The sequence below is a fragment of the Cricetulus griseus genome (genome assembly GCF_003668045.3).
Source record: "Cricetulus griseus strain 17A/GY chromosome 1 unlocalized genomic scaffold, alternate assembly CriGri-PICRH-1.0 chr1_0, whole genome shotgun sequence".
NCBI classification, from domain to species: Eukaryota; Metazoa; Chordata; class Mammalia; order Rodentia; family Cricetidae; genus Cricetulus; species Cricetulus griseus.
This window is the reverse complement of record NW_023276806.1, coordinates 208,652,409-208,672,169: the sequence shown is the minus strand read 5'-3', so window position 1 is coordinate 208,672,169 and position 19,761 is coordinate 208,652,409. Positions and strand designations below refer to the sequence as shown.

At 39.9% G+C, this 19,761-nt stretch overlaps 1 protein-coding gene across 9 annotated transcripts in view; it reads left to right on the top strand.

Moving 5' to 3' along the window:
• The window catches only part of St7 (suppression of tumorigenicity 7), a 234,027-nt gene that overhangs the window by 168,064 nt on the left and 46,202 nt on the right, over positions 1–19,761 (top strand). For all 9 annotated transcript variants that reach the window (XM_035450733.1, XM_027389945.2, XM_027389946.2 and 6 more), the window contains one exon: positions 11,683–11,797. In XM_035450733.1, coding sequence (XP_035306624.1) covers positions 11,683–11,797 — 115 coding nt within the window. The remainder of the gene's footprint in view (positions 1–11,682; positions 11,798–19,761) is intronic.

Here is a 19,761-nt window from a genome sequence, read left to right as displayed (position 1 = left end):
GTCACTTCTCTCTGTCTACTTATGAGTCCCAGGGGATGGAATTCAGGTTGTTAGACTTGGCAGCAAGCATGGTGAGCCTCTGAGCTATCTCACTGGCTCTCAGTGACTATTTTACAAAGTAATTCTTAAATAGATTTGATATGGAAAAAAAAGACTATAGTCAAGGAAATCTGAGATGTTCACAGGTTCTTAACTCAGCCACCTTAGTGGTAGTCATTCTACTTACAGATAACTAGTGAGGTAACAGTTTCAAGGCAAAGCAGGAGTTCTCCGCAGCTGATAATAGGTCTGAGTTACCCACTCTTTCTCTCTTGGAGATTTCAGGAAGGTGAGTGGATGCACACCTCAACAGGTGAGAAGGTTACAAAGTTGTTTTACATGCTTTTGCATTGTTGTGACAAAATACTTCAAGGAACAACTTAGGGAAGTGGAGATGTGTGGTCATGGCTGTAGAAGATTTCATTCCATCATGATAGAGAAGGCATGCAGAGTTCATGAGTGTCCAGAATAGTGGGGTCTTATGGCAGAAGTTCAGGAAGCACAAAGTGGGACCAGAATCAGGGGCCAGGCTAGATACCCTTCCAAGATCCACTCCTAGGAGTGTGTTTAGAAAATTAAAGAGAGATATAGTAAGGGAATAATGGTATAACTGGGGTGCAGTATCCTTTGGTCAAAGCAGCACATGTTTTAGCTTTAGTTTGAACATGACTAGATGATGTCAGTCATGAGTTTGAATATGACCTTAGGCTTCTTAATTAATCTTGCTTTGATTAGAGTCTATTATACAGGATGTTCAGATGGATTGGAGTTATGTACATTGCAGATAAGCTGATATCAAAAGTAAGACTGTGCCCTGGGATACCAAAATGCATCAAAGGAGGGTGTCCTGGTTATTTTTATGTCAACTCGACGCAATCTGGAGTCATCTGGGAAGAGGGGAAACTCAATAAAGAAAATATCTCTGTATGATTTGCCTGTAGGCATGCCTGTAGTGTGTTCTCTTGGTTAGTGATTGATGTTGGACGGCACAGCTCACTGGGGCACTGCCACTCCTGGGCAGGCAGTTGTGCAAGAAATCTGGCTAAGGATATAAGGGGAAGCAAGCAAAGAAGCTACATTCCTCCATGGCTTCTGCTTCAGTCTTGCCTCTAGGTTCTTGCCCTGAGTGTCTGCCACGTTTTACCTTCATTGTGGATTGTGATTGCGACATGGAAGCTGAGATAAACCCTTTCCTTTCCAAGTTGCTTTTGATCAAGATGTTTAATCACAGCAATAGAAATCCTAATTATGACAAAAGATTACAGCTCTTCTTATGGCATGAGCTCACAACAGCTAAGTAGAAATGGTCTTGGTCATACTGTGGAGAACTAGAAACTACCATTCTCCCTGCTAGTTACAGATGTTGTAGAAATTAGCTGCAGATGAACAAATAAACCCAGGCCAGTAGCTAACTAATGTACATATTATGTGGGTATGTTTGGGAACTGTATAGTCACAGGCATAGGTGCCAGGAAGACTCAGTGGAAAGATAAGGGGAGGAAAGAGAATTCTCCAAGATTGAGGTGATTACAGAGCAGTTGTAGATGAGTGTCACAACGTGGAGTACAGCTTAGTACCAATTGCCATCCTAAAAGAACCTTCATTGAAGTGAGGTTGCACACTATCTCGTGAAATGCCTGCCAGGGTATCTGTTAACTGTGCTCCAGGTAACCAAATGAGTTAATATCCCAAATCATGCTATTTGCTGTTACGTATATGAATGTGGAAGACTGTCTGCCAAAAACAGTGATTGTGGTTTTGGCAGCAAAAGGTCTTTCTGACAGAAATAGTTGGTCAGTGTGTTTGGCTGCTTACTGAAGCCACTCCTGTCACAGGAGACCAGAGCCATCACAGAAGGAAGGATACACATTGTCATCTTTTCCTGCTTCCTGGTCATTCAAAATATGCATTGAACTTTCCAGGCTTATTCCGTATCTGAATGAACTGAGCATTGCCTTGACAGGAAACAGAAAGTCATGTGGGTCATTCTCTAGCCCTTTGGGGTTTTGTGAGATACAAAGCTTATTGGCAGACCACAGTCATGCCCGTAACTGGTTCTGTATGTAGCTATGTGTCACTCCATTGAGGAACAGATGATTTAACTACCATCCTTGCAGGTACTGACCACATTACTTTTCAGTTGGTGTGGTTCAAGATTGACATTTTCTTCTTAGTGTATATTTAAGCCTCTGGAGGCTGCGTTTTATAGTATCTGCGCAAATGGAATGCTCCTCTGCCTCTGAGGACTCTAATGAGTAGTTCATTTTCCCTCCATGGCCCATAGAGTCAGTAAAAATAACTGACAAAATAACAGCCATGCAATCTAAAGTGTCTTTTCTATTTTCTGTTTATGCCTTTGTTTGACACTGATTAAAAATGTCAAACTTGAAACTCTAACAAAATAATATCTGCTGTTTTAATATAATAGAGACCAAATGGTTTAAACCTTAATAAGGCTAAGCTTGAATTGACCTCAATAGGACTCTGGCTGAGCCTCTATGTTAATTACCTTTGCCTTAAAATATGTAAGAGCTTTCCCTCTCAAAGAACAATTCATGGATAGCTAAACTAATAAAACATTTTAATAGATGCAAATCAAACTTGAAAAGTTTAAACTGTTGTTTTCATCCTGTAAGTCAACTGAGAAAAAGCATACAGACTGTAGTTCTAAATTATGTCCACAGAGCATTTCAAATCCAGTGAATGAACTCTCCTGCTCTGTCCATTTGAGCTCATAAATGTTAACTTCAGAAGTGCTTCAGAGCCTTCCATTGAAACAAACGTGAACTGATAATAGCCAGATGATGCAAAATTGGAACTGAAATTCTGTCTGTGGCCCATCCCACGTTCTTCTTCATTGGTATTAGAGGAATCAGGAAAGTTAATGTTTTCATTCTACAGAAACTGTAATATTTAGGCAAAGCTGGGCATATAAATTTCTTGCTGCCAGAAAAAAGCAATTAGCAGTGAGGAGAAGACAGAGGAAAATAAATAAACAGAACTGTGGTAGATAGTGAGTGAATTCAAGGATTTATTTTGAATGACCCAGCTTATAGAAAACAGGCCTTGACATTTATCATATGCTTTCATTGGTATGGGAACTGTAGTCTTTTCTTAATAGGCAAATTATGTCTCCAAACCATTTTTTGTACTTCATTTCTAAATAAACAGAGATAGATTATACAATATTGTATAACCAGACTCAAAGAGAAACCAGTTATACCAGAGATAAACAGTAGCATATCAGAAATTGAATATATCCATGTCAACATTGCATAAGGATGATGGCTTCATACGTGTCTGGGAGTAATGGTTGGGGGTGATGTGTGTGTCCTGTGTACTAGGTATTTCTCCTCTCTTGCTGATGGAAAAAAATGAGCTCACCCCAGAAGCTCACTGCTTCTGAATGCAAACTCATATTTATATCTGACACCAGGTAGTTATGTTCTTGATTTCTGCAATATGCTGTCTCTCCAACGGTGAGTCCTTTTATTTTGAAAACAATGGGCTGTAGGGCTGTCAGTGTAGGTCTGGAAAAAATAGAACTTTGATGACACACCAGAAAAAAAACAAAACAAAAACAAACCTCTTATTAACTAGTCTTGTCTAAGCCTAACCCCAAGCTTACCACTAAGAGTCAAATAGGAAAGGAATTTACCCTACAATAGACTTACCTCCAAAATATCCTTCAAGATGAGGTGATACTTCATGTAGTTCCTCATATAGGCCTGTTAGTGAACTTACTTAAAGTAGGTGGATAAGAAAGAATTGGGGCTATCGGTTATGGTTCATGTGAGATTAGCAGTTATTCAGTTATTTGATGTCATTTCAAAGCTGGAATACAGTGGGTCAGACTATAGGATCAAATGATTTCAACAGGAAAGTTTCTAAGTGTTTCTCAGAGACTTTTTTTTTTTTTTTTTTTTTTTTTTTTAAAGACAACATCTCACTGTGTAGACCAGGCTGGCCTTGGATTCACAAAGATCTGCCTGCCTCTGTCTCTTAAGTGCAAGGAACTAAAGGTGTGTACCTTACCTAGCTGAGGTGCTTTAACACACTAACCACATTTTAAGGAACTGTGGAATCAAACCCTCATTGTAAAGGAACAGTTTGGTCTCAAAAGTCAATTAAACAGCAACAATAGACATGTTAAAGTGGTTGAAGGGCCTGGGAGGCCAGAAGGCCTCACTCTCCACAAAGAACTACAGGCAATTAGAGAATGCTCAAAGTGGGAGAAACACCCGCCCCCCACGCATGCCAATTCAATAACAAATGATCAGCCCTGAAAATATACGTGTAAGTACACAGACCGAACAAGTTGTATGTAGTAATAGATGTGTGTATAGTGTGTGTGTGTGTGTGTGTGTGTGTGTGTGTGTGTAACAACAATGCAAAAGACTATGAATTTGAAAGAGAGGAAGGAGGGCATATGGAAGGGTTGGAGTGAGGAAAGGAAAGGGGGAAATGATATAATTACATTATAATCTCAAAACAGTATTTTTAAAAAGTTACAAAAAAGTCAATTAGAATATAAGAAAATAAAACAAACAAACAAAAAGAATATAAGAAAACAAAATAAATCTCATAAAAATTAGCCCTTCTGGTTTCGAGAAGTTATATGTAAAAAGTATCGAGCATCTTGAAGATGTTTATAATTCCCCAGGCCATAAAGAATAATATATAAAATCTATAGCCACACTACCTGGAATTGTATGGATTTTGAAGTTTATTTAGATGATACTGTATTTTCGCGCACATTTTCTCACAGTATACTTTTTTATTCAAAACTGTTGATGTTTGTTCCCATTATGGCATTAGGTCCCAGCTTATTCCTTTTCTCTGGTGAACAGCATAGTGCCGTGGGAGTAGGCGGCACCTCACTCCATGTGTCCAGTCCTGTCTTTCGGCTGGGTTTCCTGCTCCTGTGGTGCACACCTCAGCTGGTGACTGCTCAGAGATGAGGTGAATGCCCCTGGAGAGCTGAGCTGGCAGGGGAAGGGGTGGGCTTTTGACATTTTACAGGGGTCTGCTAAACCAGCTGTGGGTAAGAGATGTCAGGCCTTTAAAGTGTGATATCACCCAGAAATGCCTTTTAGAAAACCTTTTGGATTTTAAATTTTCCTTATTAACCAGGGATTGGCAAATGGAAGCCTGTGGTCCACATCCAGCCTGTTGCCTGCTTCTGAAAAGAAAGTTTCATGAGAACACAGGATTTCTTATTCATTTACATATTGCCCACAGCTGTTTTCAGGTTGTAAGTATTGAGTAGTTGCCATAGAGACCATATGTATGTCTTGAAACCCCTCCTATGGCAGCTCCCCGGTCCTTAGGAAAGACGAGTTGGCTTGTCCAGCTGATACAGTATTGCCTGTTATCACTATCCAATCCTTTTTTTTTCTCTAAATTATCTCTTATAAAGCCACATAAATAAAATGACTTCAGAAGGTGAAGCAGTAGAACTTGGGGTGTGAGGGGCTAGTGATATTAGTAGATGGTAGAGAGCTGGAGGAGATTCCCTGTGAGTGGAGACCCAAGGTAGAAGAAAACCAAAGCTCAGGGGGTTAACAGTCTATAAAATGAAGCAGGTAGTAAGGGGCGGGGGCTGGATTTCAACTCAGAAAAACTCCAATTTAGTTTTTCCTTCGTTTCCTTAAATCTATGTAAATGCTATGCAAGGAGAAATCTAAGCCTTGTTTCTGATACAGAGTGGTTCAGTTCTCCAGACTTGGCAGTCCCGAGACTGGAGCTGTGATGTGTTGAAACTTGGACTCAATGCTGATGACGGGGTTTGAATCATAGTTCCAGCATTGACCTTGGCTGAGTCCCTTGAATCTGCAGCCGTCATTGTGTTGTGGTGGGGTGGCGGTAGGAGGGAGATCCTCTGAAAAGTGAGGACTGTGTCTGGAGAGTCTCTGTGGGCTCTGCTGGCTCTTACTCTCTATGATGCTGTGACTTTAGGAGGTGGCATTTGATCTGGGCTTCGGAGTGTGGGGTGATTTTGACAGGCTGCCTTGTAAATGAGGGGGAAAGGTATTCCAGGTGGTGAAAACAGAGCAAAACCACAGTGACTAGCAACTGTAGAAGGAAGGAATTCTAGGAATGATGCATACTAGCTTTGTCTGAGAAGGCCAGGCTTTAACCTTGCAGCAAACCAGAAAGCCAACTGGGGCTTGGCACTGAACTGAGAAAGGACCTTAAGTTAGGTTTGGGAATTGGGAATTCCTTCCTGCAGTTGTAGAATTCTAGAGGTCCTGTAGTGTCTAATCTTGTGACTAGCCTCTTCTTCTAAAATCAGTCCCAGGATTAGCAACTTCTACATCATCTGTTGTGTAAGAAAATTCATCACTACACTGAGTCAACTTAGAGGGTCTAGTTGTAGCTCTTCCAGCATGTAGATAATAGCAGACCATAAACAGTAGAAGAAAATGTTCAGGATATGTAAGCCAAAGGCCTGACAGACCTGGGACACCCTGATGTAATATGCCTCTCCACAAAGAACCAGAATGTTAGAAAGCATCCTGGTCATTGCGTATCCATGGAGGGTCAGTCGCTGACTGAAAGTACAGCGACAGCACGATGTTACTGCTCACAGGGAAGCTGACCACCAGGCTGTTGTGACAAAGACTGGTCAGTTGGAGCTGGAGGATGAGAAGGAAGGGGTCCTGGAGTTTTAGGACTTGGTCAGAAGGGCCAGGGACAGAGGACAGTGCTCAAGGAAGGGGGCTAGGAGACAAATGTATGAGTGGACGTGTCCTGTCTAAGGAACTGAAAGCCCTTAATGACTGGAACATGGCCTGTGTGAACCTGAATTAAATATGAATCCAGTACTCTTCTTAAAATTAATAAACTAATTAATTAGCCTGTGCATCTATGTATGGTGTGTGTGCTTTTAGTGTGGTACAGCATGGTGTATGTGAAGGTCAGAGTACAGCTTTGTATAGTTGCTTCTTTCTATCTACTGTCAGATAGATTTGAGGGACCCAGCTCAGGGTGTTAGCCTTGTGTGTCAGTTCCTTTACTAACACAACCATCTTGCTGTCTGTGAGAAGCCAGTACTATTAAAAGTGACCTATTTTCCTCTTAACTGCATCAAATATATATATATATATATATATATATATATATATATATATATATGTATGAGTGCCTTTATAAATATTAGAAGCCACAGAAGATATGGAGCAGGAGATAAAAATCACCTTTAATCTCACCAATCAGAAATAATTCTACTTCAGCATATGCCTGTGTTTTCTGCAAGGGCACATAAGAAAAGCAGGATCTTATGGAATGTATACTTTTATTAGCTTTTATCTGATATAACACTGTATGGCAGCATTTCCCAGGTCATGCCACTAAAAGTTTTTTGAGAACTTTAAATTTTCAATTACAATATAGTTACACCACTTCTTCCCTTCCCTTTCCTTCCTCCAACCCCTTCCATGCTCCTCTTTACTTCCTCTGATTATTATTGTTACACATGTGTATGTTACATGTATATGAATGCAATCTGCTGAGTCCATTTAGTGTTGCTTGTGTGCTGTCCTATGATCTCAGGGACAGCCGCTCGGTATTCAATAACCAATTGGGCAGCTCATCCCCAGGAAAGACCAATTCTCCCTTTCAGCAATTATTAGTCACCTGTAGTTCTTTGCCTAAGAGCAGGACTCAGTGACCGTTTCTCCTTCCCTTTTAGCATGTTTTCATGAAGGCCTTCTTTAGGCAACCATATCGCTGCTGAATTGTGTGTTTAGCTTCCCTGTTATTTCTAGGAGACATAATTTCACAGCCAACTTCCTGGGTCCCTCTTATATGATGGTCTCTGAGCCTTTAGGTAAAGGATTTATGTTGTAGCTGTCCCAGATGGGGCCAGGCTCTCCAAGATTATCTGCGCTCCCCATCACGATGAGTTCTGGTTTTCTGCAGTGGTCTCTGTCTGCACAGAGACTCTTCTTTGCTTGCTGAAAGGGAGGATTGGTCTGCACATATGTGTAGGTATAAGGCAAAGTTTTAGAATGCAGGGAGCACTCATGCTGGTATAGCAAAGTGGTGGTAATACATTCTCCTCTGTTCAGCTGTACGATTGACAGTAAAGGGATGGGACCAGACAATCTTATATTGAGTGAGGTATCCTAGATTCAGAAAAATAAACATAGCTCATAGCTCCACATATTTGGATGTGAGTATGTAACCTGAATTAACCACAGAAACCAGAAAATAAGAAGGAACCATAAAGATAGGAGACTAGAGACAGGAACAGGAGGATACAGGTGATGTATTAGGGAACTAGGGAAAACAGGAGGGGATCTTTAACAGCAGAGGAAGGAAAAAGGTCAAAACAGGAGGAGGATATAGGGAGGAGGGACAGATAACACTAGGGATGTTTGATGAAGCCTCAAGGAATCAGACCTAAAATTATCTGATACATACATACACACACACACACACACACACACACACACACACACACACACACACATATATATATATATATATATTACACATATAGATATGTATATGTGATATGATGTGATGTGATGTGTGTTCGTGTGTATCTTAAATGAAGTCATGCCACTTGGGCCAAACAATGCTCCCCACAAGAGCCTTAGAGTACCTAACAAAATCCTAGTACCAGGCATAAGAAACCTCCATTTGAGTTGTTGGTCACAGTAGTCTAAGTGACCCTCGAAATTATTGGTGTTGCCCTTGGCCGCCTCTCAGACACTGAAAATGAATATGTCCCTATTGCTGAAGACATTGCACACTTCACAGTACTTAGAAGAGTTGAGTTGGGTCTAACCTGAAAGCCCGTGTCTTAGCATCCATAACACCAGAAGTTATTATGCCAAGGGAGGGGCACAAATAATAGTCCTACCCATCTGGGATGCCTATGCACCAAAACAGTGGCCAGTATGCCAAGGTAGTACCAAAGAAGCAGAATGGCACTCTTATCTTGGCAGTACCAAGTAACTGTCTAATTGTACTTAAGGCCATACCCAATAGGGGGAATTCATGCCTGGTACAAGAAACGTAACCAGCTAACTGGGTCTAGTTAGGTCGTGGGTCTTAGAGGGGAACTTTAACAATATATTTTTATTAATTCTTTGGGAATTTCACACAATGTATTTTGATCATAGTCACTCCCTAATCTTTCCCTTAACTCTTCCCATATCCACGCCCACCTCTCATCCATCCCCCACCCCTGCAAATGGTGCTGCCCATATGCCCTTACAGCAAACTGACTCTCCTTTCACTAGAAGCCATTGACTATCCATACCCATAGCTTCTCATTTAGGGATAATAAAGGATGATCTCAATGCATGTTAAAAACCAAACCAAACAAAACAAGAGACCTTTACAACAGGCTTGCAGAGGTTGAGTTGAAACGAGGTGATACTGAGGTAAGAATGTTTCTAATGGCACACTTGAGCTTAGAGGAGAAGGGTGTAAGTAAAGTTATAACATCAAGCTCAAAGAAAACAGTTTGATATGTTTGTTTGTTTAACAGCTTTGTGAGAACTTGAATGGTATCTGCACATCTTACACATTAAAAGCCTCAAGGACATGTAAGGTGTCTGCCCTGGCAGGGAACAGACCTTGGTGGGATATTGATAGCACTGCAGCTCCAATACAGGAGATACCAAGGATGAGGAATAGATTTGAAAGGTTGTTCTAGGAGAGGGAAGCTTTCAGCTGAGTAGTAGGTGTGTTACTTTTATGGGCACAAGGTAAAGCTGTCAGAAAGATAGTTTGTAAGCTGATCCTGATCTCCTAGGCGAGAGAGCAGAGCAGACGTTTGCATGTGGGAGCTCTTCACATGGGGATGATGGCGCTGAGACCCGGCACACAAACAGTTTTAGAGATCAGATGTACACATGTCAGTGTTTAAGCTTTAACAACTAATACTTGGAATTGCATTTTAAAATTATATAATGTGACTTGTGTCCTTGGAATTTGATTATTACTTGAAACATTGGTCAAAAGTGATAAATGTTTAAATGTTACAGTTCAGAAAATGTCTTTATTGTGTTGCCAACTGCTGCATGACAGAGAACTTGAGTTCTAACAAGCTTTAATTAGAAAAAGTGAAACAAAAATCAAAGGATGATGTCAGCCAGGACCAAAGCGAACCAGAACATGAAATACTTTTATTAGTTACAGAACCTTCACAATGTGTGGGGTTGTCTCATTGGCTTTCTTTAATAACAATGAAAATATTGCAGGCCTCTTTCTGGGAGTTCAGACTGTGGATCTTTTTGGATACCAAATGATTTTGATAGGTGTTTTTAGTAGTAAAATTATGTTCTTTGAGTTTGCAAAAAAAAAAAAAATTAAAAGATGTTCTAAATAAGTCATGGCTTTTAAAACATATTCTTAACAAAATTAGGATGTTAAAAATGTTCTTAGCAAAGGAATTAGTCAAAACCATGTGTCCATTGGCAGGTGGTAAATTAGCCTATTGTTTTAGTTAGGATTTTTTTTTTTTTTTGAGTTCATCCAACAAGAAGCCATAACTTTATTAGTGATAGAAGCAGTACAAATTTCAAACCAAGCTTAGCATTACTATTGTTATGGAGAGGAAAGAATTTACTTGGTTTATGCTTCCACATCATCATAGTTCATCACTGAAGGAAGTCAGGCCAAGAACTCAAGCAGGGCTGGAACTTGGAAAAAGGAGCTGATGCAGAGGACATGGAGGGGAGCTGTTTACTGGCTGTTCCTCATTCCTTGCCCAGCATGCTTTCTTAGAGAACTCAGTCCCACCTGTCCGGTGAGGGCATCAACCCCCAGAGGCTGGGCCCTTCAGCACCAGTCACTAATCAAGAAAATACCCTACATGCTTATCTGTAGCTAGATCTTACTGAGGCATTTTTCAATTGAGGCTCCCTCCTTTTCAGTGACTCTAACTTGTGTCAAGTTGTCATAAAACTAGTCAGCTCACCTATACTTTATTATTGTTTATCTCTGCATAGTTTCTACCATAGATATTGACATAAAAAGATTTGTTATTTAGAGGTAATTTATGATAATTGAAAGTAGTTGTCCATGTAGGGGATTAAATAGATAACACAATTCCATTAATTTACATTATAAAGAACTGGTTCTCTCTCCTTAATGTGCAATTTTACCCTTATCTAAGAAAAGGTTTAGTAGTAAATTCCTGTCCCATCCCTTTTTCTGCTTACTTCTAACTGATGTCTGTGAGCTGTGTTTCCATCTTTGCCAGGCTTAGTCCCTGTGGTAATTTGTAGTTACTGAAAATCTATTGTTCTGAAAACCTCTCTCTTTTAGGTTTCCATCTGCTTTAGACTTGTACAAATTCAGCTCTGTCGTTCTTCTTAAAAAAAAAGTAGAAAAAAAGAAGCATTTAATGACTTAATATATTGTCTATTTGTAATCTAGTATTAATTTTCTTATTTATTTGTAGGGATTGTAATATGTATGTGTGTTTTCATGCATGTGTGTGTGTGTGTGTGTATGCATGTGTGTGACTAAGCCATTTCCCCAGCCTTGAGTACTAGTTCTAAAAATACTCTACTGTAGGAATCTTTTTTCTGTACCTATATTATATTCCTTAAGTATAAATGTAAAAATATAAGACATGCATATTAATATTAATTATTCCCCTGGTCTCTTGTTTTCTAGTTAATGAAAGAATTCCCCCTCCTAAGCATGTTCAATATCCATGAAAACCTTCTAGAAGCCCTTCTGGAACTCCAAGCTTATGCCGATGTCCAGGCAGTCTTAGCAAAGTATGATGGTAAGTCCTTGTGTATTTTTTATGCATTTGAGAACTCCATTCTCCTTGATATAATCCAGTGATTAGATAGGAATGACAGCCTCAAGTGGGACTTTGATAACACTCTAAGAATTGTCACCTATAGTGTTAGATGGTTATTCTCTAGAGTCTTCAATTTAGTACTGATGCAGAAACACTATGTAGCTGTGCTCCTCTTTTAGCCTTACTTCCTGCACACGCCCTGATACACTCACACACAGGCAGATGTGTGCCTCTCCTTGATTCCCTCATGATCAAGAGACAGCACATCAGCACATGTGGGGTTGGGCAGCACCAAGAGGTCTTCCCATGACACCTTGTGGGTTCACCATGATCATTATTGGTTCACCATGATCACTATGCTCTAGATCAATATAGAACAACTTACTGCCTTGCCACGGGTGACGGTGATGAAGTAAATGTTTGAAGAACAAGTCATGTTCCCTTTCCCATTGGTCTTCCTTAGTAACAGACTACCTCCGTTTCTTTATATGATGCCAATGCCTTTGAAGGCCCTTCACCATTCTGGTTACTTCCTCATGAACTTATTCTACTTTACCTGTTCCCAATGAGTCGTGCAAAGAAACTGGTACAAACTATTCTGTTTTTAGTGGTTATCTGTGAAGTTAGTATTTGATTAGTCATACACAATTATATACAGAATTACCTACCATGCTTAGACTCTCTATAGAGCTCCACACTCTTCTGACTTATTTTAACAATTTTCTCCATAAAATGTGTTTGCTTGTAGATTTGGTATTATGGCATGGTTACTTATACTTATTCAGATCACAGATCTCCTGGAATTCTTCAAACACAGAGAGCAAACTATGTCATTTGGATTTTATTTTTAACCCACAAGTTCTTCCTAAGGGGTGGTGGTGTTTGCCCTTTCTGTTAAGGAAACTGAGCTGTTGTGTGCCTGTTTTTGTTTGTTTTCCTCAAAGTCTTGCTCAGAATGATGGAAACCAAAAGCCTTCAGCCAGCGATGGCATCACTTCGCCTGTGTAGATATGCACACCCATGTAACAAGATATACACAAGTTAGTATGGAGCTGATTTTAAAGTATTTGTGGAACACTTTAAAGTAAACAAACTGAAGACTGTTTGGCCTTCACATCAGCTCATTTTTATTCTCTGTTTATCCTCTAGAATGTCACTGTTCAGTTGAAGCTTGGAGATGTAAGCTATATATCGTTGTGGGCACAATGTTCAGATATTGAGTGTCTTTTAGTGCCAGAGGAGTTAGTCTTATGCCATGGGTCTACCTGACAATGAACTTTGCCCAATGCAAAGTTTATGTTCTCATCATGAGTGCTTATCTATACTCAGCCTGATAAGCCTTAAGAAGTAAGGCTTTAACTAAAAAGCCCTTAAGATCACAAGTCTCAAGACTCCTTTCGTGAAGATCTCAGTTCATTACAGAAATCATCAGCCTTGTGTTATAAAACTGATTGCCAAGTAAAGAAATGAACTCACTTGGATCTATTCATTGTCTCAATGTAGCCCATTACACAGCCTCCATTCCTCAACAATCAAAAGCTGATTTATTAAATTCTGATAACATATGTTCGAATTACTTGTTACAACAGCCTGCCCCACCCTCTACTAAAACTTGGCTAGCACTTTGAAAAATCCCTGTATTTCAAATGGACAAACTCACCCTATCAAGACCCGTGTTAAGCTTTGTTTATGTTGTGTACCTGGCAACAGACATGATGTTCTTGCTCATTATTCATGGAAAAAGAGTCTCACTGGTGGCAGGCCACATAGTTTGCTGAGCTGCCTCATTAGAGGCTTTGAGTTCAGCCGTTGTCAATAGAGTGTAGATGACCTAACCCCCCGTCACTGAACTCTGAGGGGAGTTTTGGTGCTGACTTGGCTTACGCTTGTGTCATTTACAGTAGAAATATAATGAAGTGGCTGCTGAAGTTACTGTTCTTGAGAGTGAGCTGCAGACACTTAAGACTGTGGGAAAACATGTCTCCCGTTCTTTATCCCACCCCATGGCATGGTTCTTTCAAGTTCATCCCTGATGCTTTTCTTGGAGACCCAAAGGATCTTAACTGAGCTGCCGGCCCTTTATCTGGCGATGCACAAGGAAGTGAGTGCTTTGGAGTAGACAGCTAATGGGGTATCCTGTATTTTACCCCAGTTCAAGTTCAATCGTTCTTTATCTAAGTTGCTAGAGACAGCACTTTGAATTGCAGCCCTCTGTCCCTCCCATAGAGTCACACCCAAAGCAACAGGATTATGTTATCTCTGCAAGATGGAATGTTCTGGTTGGGTGGCTGTTTCTGGATGGTTTATGGGTACAGCAGTCCTTCTTTATTGTTTGTTAAGTGGCTAAGTTTTATAAGTCATGTTCTGGGAAGTGATAGGAAGGGATTAGTGATGCTTTTCTGACCTTTGCAAAGAGGATTTAGAAAAATGGTAAGAATGGGGAGGGAAAAAAACTCGGAGAAATAACGTGCTTTGGGAGGAAGAGGAGGACAAAGCACACCCCTGCCCCCGCCTCATTCTTCTTCACTATTAGAAAAAGAAGAGGAAGGTTTGGCTTTGAAAGTTTTGAGTTTCAAAGTCCTTGATAGTCACGAATTCTTCTTATAATGGATCCTTTGAAAATGTCTTTTCTAGGATTACAGATTAGTTGGTCTGAATTCTAATTTTGATTTGATTTTGTCTCTGAGTTAACATCAAATGCTTTGTTACTCTAGACATTTATCTGCAATGCTGTCTTGTCATTTATGAGGAGTTTTCATTTTCTTCAGTCTTCCATTTATTAACTATCAAAATGCTCTCCCTACAATGACTAAAGGAGCAGCAGCAGCAGCAGCTGTAACAGCTAACATATTTCTTATGTTAGTGTCAGACATTGTCTAAACCTTCATAAGACTGTGTATTTGGCAAATACTATCATTAGCTTCATTTAGGCTTGCGTTGTTTCTAAGAAGTATCTTGTTCATAGGAATCTCCTGAATTTTCAAAGTAAAGTCATAATGATATAATAGAAAAGTGGTCAATTGTGAATAACCATAGTTTAAAATGATGTGAATGCTGTAAGAAAAAAGAATGCCAATGGTGAAGGTCATGTCTGTCCACTCCAGGTCTACCCTCTTCACCATCACTTACTATCTGCTTTTGGCAGTATTTATACACTTTAAACGTGTATTGTTATTTTTGTTTCATACCATTCTTCAAATATGTTATACACATTAGCAATACTCTCACAGTGACCCTGAAAAGGAGATGGCTAGTCCATTTCAGCAGATGTGGAAACTGAGGTGTGTGAATTTATGTAACTTGCAAGATCACACATTCCTAGACAGCTGCAGACTGGGATTCAAATGCAGGTATTGTCAGCTCTAACCTCATATGCTTTCCTAAATGTGAGTCTTGCTACACTGATTAACTCTGCTTCTTGTACAAAGGCATGGGATATGTAGACAGGGGCAGTGGTGCTGTTTCCATGATGCTAAACTGCCCTTTTAAGCATTCTTTAGGAAATAGGTATTTCTATATTTGCTGGCCTTTCTGATGCTATTTTCAAAATATGGCTTCCCATCTTCAATCATCCTCTTTAATTTGTCATAAAAGGATTTTAGGTATAACATTAATTTAATTTGAGACTTGTCATAAATTTTCAGCCATCTATTTCTTATACATGGAATATTTTCACTATTAGGAAATCATCAGAAACTCTTTTAGAAGTCATTGTGAAAGCTACTACAACTTTTGGATCACCTTTCAAGGACATTTATAGGCTACCTAGGTTGAAAACTTTAGTCTCAAAGCTTAGGATGGTCATGTGGAAAAGAATCCATGTATCCATTCATTACAATCTGTGCTTTTCAATTTTAGAAGACTATCACAGCACCAATGAAGTGCTTGCGCCGACTACATGGTACATTTAGAAGCATTTAGATCTCCTGTTTTTAGTTAATGGTCCCTGGGGATTGTAAAAGGCAAAAGTCTGTATTCCTCTGTGGAGATGCACAGAGTGGGAGTTCAGAAACTGTTATCGGGTCTGCAGAGCCCAGCTTCTTCTGCTCCTCACCTTTTTCCAGCCTTGATCAGCCTTAGCTTAAATGAGGATAAGAACCTGTCCTATTCCCTCACAAAGCCAGTGTATTGCCTATTATGGAAATTAATAGATAATAACATATGTAGAGATAGTTGATTATAAAAACAAAATGGCTTATGTCCACCTAGAAGTAATTCTTAAAAATTTGGAAAGCTATAAACAGAAACCTTATGGACTCCGAGTTCTGATACAAAGACAGAGCATTCATTTGGATTCAGAGCTAGTTACTTTTCTCATTGGCATGAGGAGAGTATTTGACTGAAGCAGCTTAAGGGAGGAAGGGTTCATTTGGGCTCACAGCTGTTGTCTTCCGTGTGGGGAAGGTCGTCCACAACAGTTCAGCTTGCTGCTGCCACTTCTATATCTTGGGAGATCAAGAAGAAGAGAGTTTGGACTGAAAGTGGAGCTGAGTTATAGCCATGGGAGGCCCACAGCTGATGTCTATGTCTGGCAAGTAGGCCCCGTATGCCAAAGGTTCTAAAACCTCCCCAAACAACACTAGCTAGAGAATTAGGTGTTTCCACACATGAGCTGGTGGCGACATTTCACAGTCAAAGCATAAGAGTCCCTGCCCTTCAACCTTACACTAATGTGCATGGATGAAACACAGACCAAGCTCTTTTGGACATTTACACTATTCTCTTTTTAGTGGTGGCCCTAAATTTAGTGGTGGACATAAACTCCCCTGTAAGGAGAAGCTGGCCTTTTTAATAATCACAAATGTATAAATGCAGCCATTACATCAAGACATTTTATTGATAACACTGAGCCATGCTAAGTTAGCATTACTGACTGTTAGCTGGTAATTTACAAATGTATGCTCCAGAACAGTGCATGGTTCTAACCAGAGGAAGTACTTTCATCCCAACACATTGAGAGCAGAGGCTAGAAAGAGAAGTCCTGATGTGTTGAGTCTTGAGCAAACAAGCCTTTGCTGGTGTGTTCCAAGTCAGGTTGTTGTTCACTGTCCAAGTCCTTGTAACCAGCACACATTATCTGACCATTGTCGAAGTTGCTGTGAAATGGTTACCGGACATACTGCCTTTGTGGTTAGTCTGTATCTGTTTGCCTTTGGAGAAAACAGGTATTGGAGGTGTCAGGACCAGTGAGTAAGATACATAGTCATCATCATTGGATTGTTCAGACCTTGAAAACAGTGCATTACAGTTAAACAGTAAACTCAAGGTTTGGTAACACACACACACACACACACACACACACACACACACACACACACACACACAACTTCTGAAATATTCACCACAAAATTAGGCTGCTTTAGCAAATGAAGGTTGTCAACCCCTTTTAGTGACTCTAAACCTAGTCCAGCTTCGTTTCCTGGACTACCTACTATGGAAAAGATCAAGTATATCAGGCAAGCAATTAAAGAGACTTTTAGTGTAAAAATGGGCCAATGAACCAATTCATTCTTCAGACTTGAAAATAATCATCATCACTGATACCATGAGCTGTGGCTTCAGGCTTATAAGCATAAGTCACCAAGAGTGATAGGCCTGCAGAGCGTTGGACTAGGTGCCCTCCTGATTTGGATACCAGAGGTAGGTCTGCCAAGAAGAGTAGGCCTTTGAGATCACTTAAAGCAAACGATGGACTGTCAGATGATGGGCCATGTATGTGGTAAGCGTGAGTTCTGATAATGGATGTCATTTCAACAAGGATTGCATGCATGAGGAAATTCTGTCTCTGATGATGGAGAAGAGTGTTGTTCATAAGTGCATACATCTGTAATTCACATAGCTGGCACACTCACAGACCCCCTAAATTTATGTTGGCTTTGGTAATCCTTATTGCCCAGTTATCATAATTTACCAAGGTAACATTCCTCCCCAGCCAGCCATTACCATCACTGAAACTGCCGTGTTTGGCTCCAAGGCATCAGCCACAGAAGGACTCTTTGACAGAACTTGTAGGGTAATCCAGTCCAAAAGTTGCAAATCACATCTGGTGTTTGGCTTTGCAGCATAAGATGAATTTTTCTGGGTGTAGCTGAATGCATGTTCCTTGCTCTTCCCCCTGCCCAAAATTACTAAGGCCATGTAGAATTTCCCGGTTGAATCATTGAAATCCCAGATGGCACATTTTTTTGAGGTTTTTGTATATCAATCCTTTTTATTTCTTCAGTGAATTTTCCTCTTTGGTTGAAAGGGGACCTTGGATTAACTTTCTTGAAGGTGGGGCAAAAAGACCTCACACTGCCTGGAACTAACAACAACAAGCATTTAAGGATAGAATTCTACATTGCTTTTGTTTCTTTCATATCAAAGTTTTCTGGGTCCATCTGTGTTGGTGATACCATTATATAACAGGACATTAATAGCGTTCTCCAGTCCACAAATGGTTATGAAAGTAAAATAGGAAACCAGTTTTCTTCTTTCGTCTTTCATTTCTACTTGTCGGTTCAGGGCTCCAGGAGAATCTGTGAACACTACCTTTGTTCTCTTAATTTGAACTTCAATTGTGTCTCACAGAGGTAATACCAATTTGTTGCCAGACAAGAGGAGGGACATGGGCTACCATATCTGAAATGCTTGGAACCAGATGTGTTTTATAGTTGGAGGCCGTTATTTTGAAGTTTAGACTTTTACCTAATCAAGAGTCCCTATTCTGAAAAGTTTTGGACTTTGGAGCATACATGTTCAACCTGTAGTTGGTACTAGAGAGTGACTAGGTGAGCTTTTTCAAATTTATCAAAGATGTATTAAAATGCATTATATAGAAGATACTTCTAGGTACATTTGGATTCAGGAGTTAATGAGACCCATGTCACTTTGTTTTTACTCTCATAGCAAGATGTTATGTAATCTCTCTCTCTCTCTCTCTCTCTCTCTCTCTCTCTCTCTCTCTCTCTCTCTGTGTGTGTGTGTGTGTGTGTGTGTGTGTGTACACCCCATAAATGATAGATTTGATGAAGGCTAACCAGTACTTGGTACGTTTATTTTTAACATGTCATGGGCTCACGGGCTGTGTAGAGAGAGAGTCTTTAAGAACAAGCTCTGTGTCCTGTTTGTCTTGGGCCCTTGTATAATGGAGTAGACATTTGGAACATCTGCTGCTAGTGAATGAATCGGAAATGGAGATGCCATTATGTGGTAGTGTCATTTGTAAGCCAGTGGGGATTATTTATCTGCTGGATGCTACCCTTCAAAGCTTTTTAGAACCATAGATATGAAACTTGACCCCCACTTGACCTGTCTCATGCATAAGAACAGTAATGATCCATTAAATCACATCTTGATCATTATCATTGGTAGATGAACAAAAGAAAATGAGATCAAAGCGACTGGCCTCTTAAATTGTTTTATCTTATCGGAAGTTTCGTTCCATGAATTCTTCTTCAAGATTATTGCACTGAATTTTTGCTCTCATGAGCCCTTTATAACTTTGGAAAATTCAAGAGTCACTCTCCCTAAGATGACCTTTCAGCAGTGTTCCAATAAAAGGTCTATGTGGAGCCAGAAGAGGTGTGGTCTGCCTTCCTTGTTTCAGGATGAAGTTTCTTCTTCTCTTCATCCTGTTTCAGCCTTTACTGTTTTCCCTACCCTGCCCGTTTTCTTTCACTGCTATTTTAAGCAGGCATCTTGATAAGAGCACTAGCAACTTGTCACACATCCTGTTGGAACACTAGAGGCAAAGATAATTGCAAGACTCACATCTTGAGGGAAAAAAAAAATTCATGGTTCCTCTTAAAACTCTAATCAACACTGATTACTTTTGTTTTTCAGGAGCTATTAGATGTGAATGTTGCCAAATTTGTGGGTACATTAATTTAGATTTTATACAGTAAACACTGACTACTAAGTATATTTCAGATGTTACTTTGTATTGTGCTTACAAAGAACTC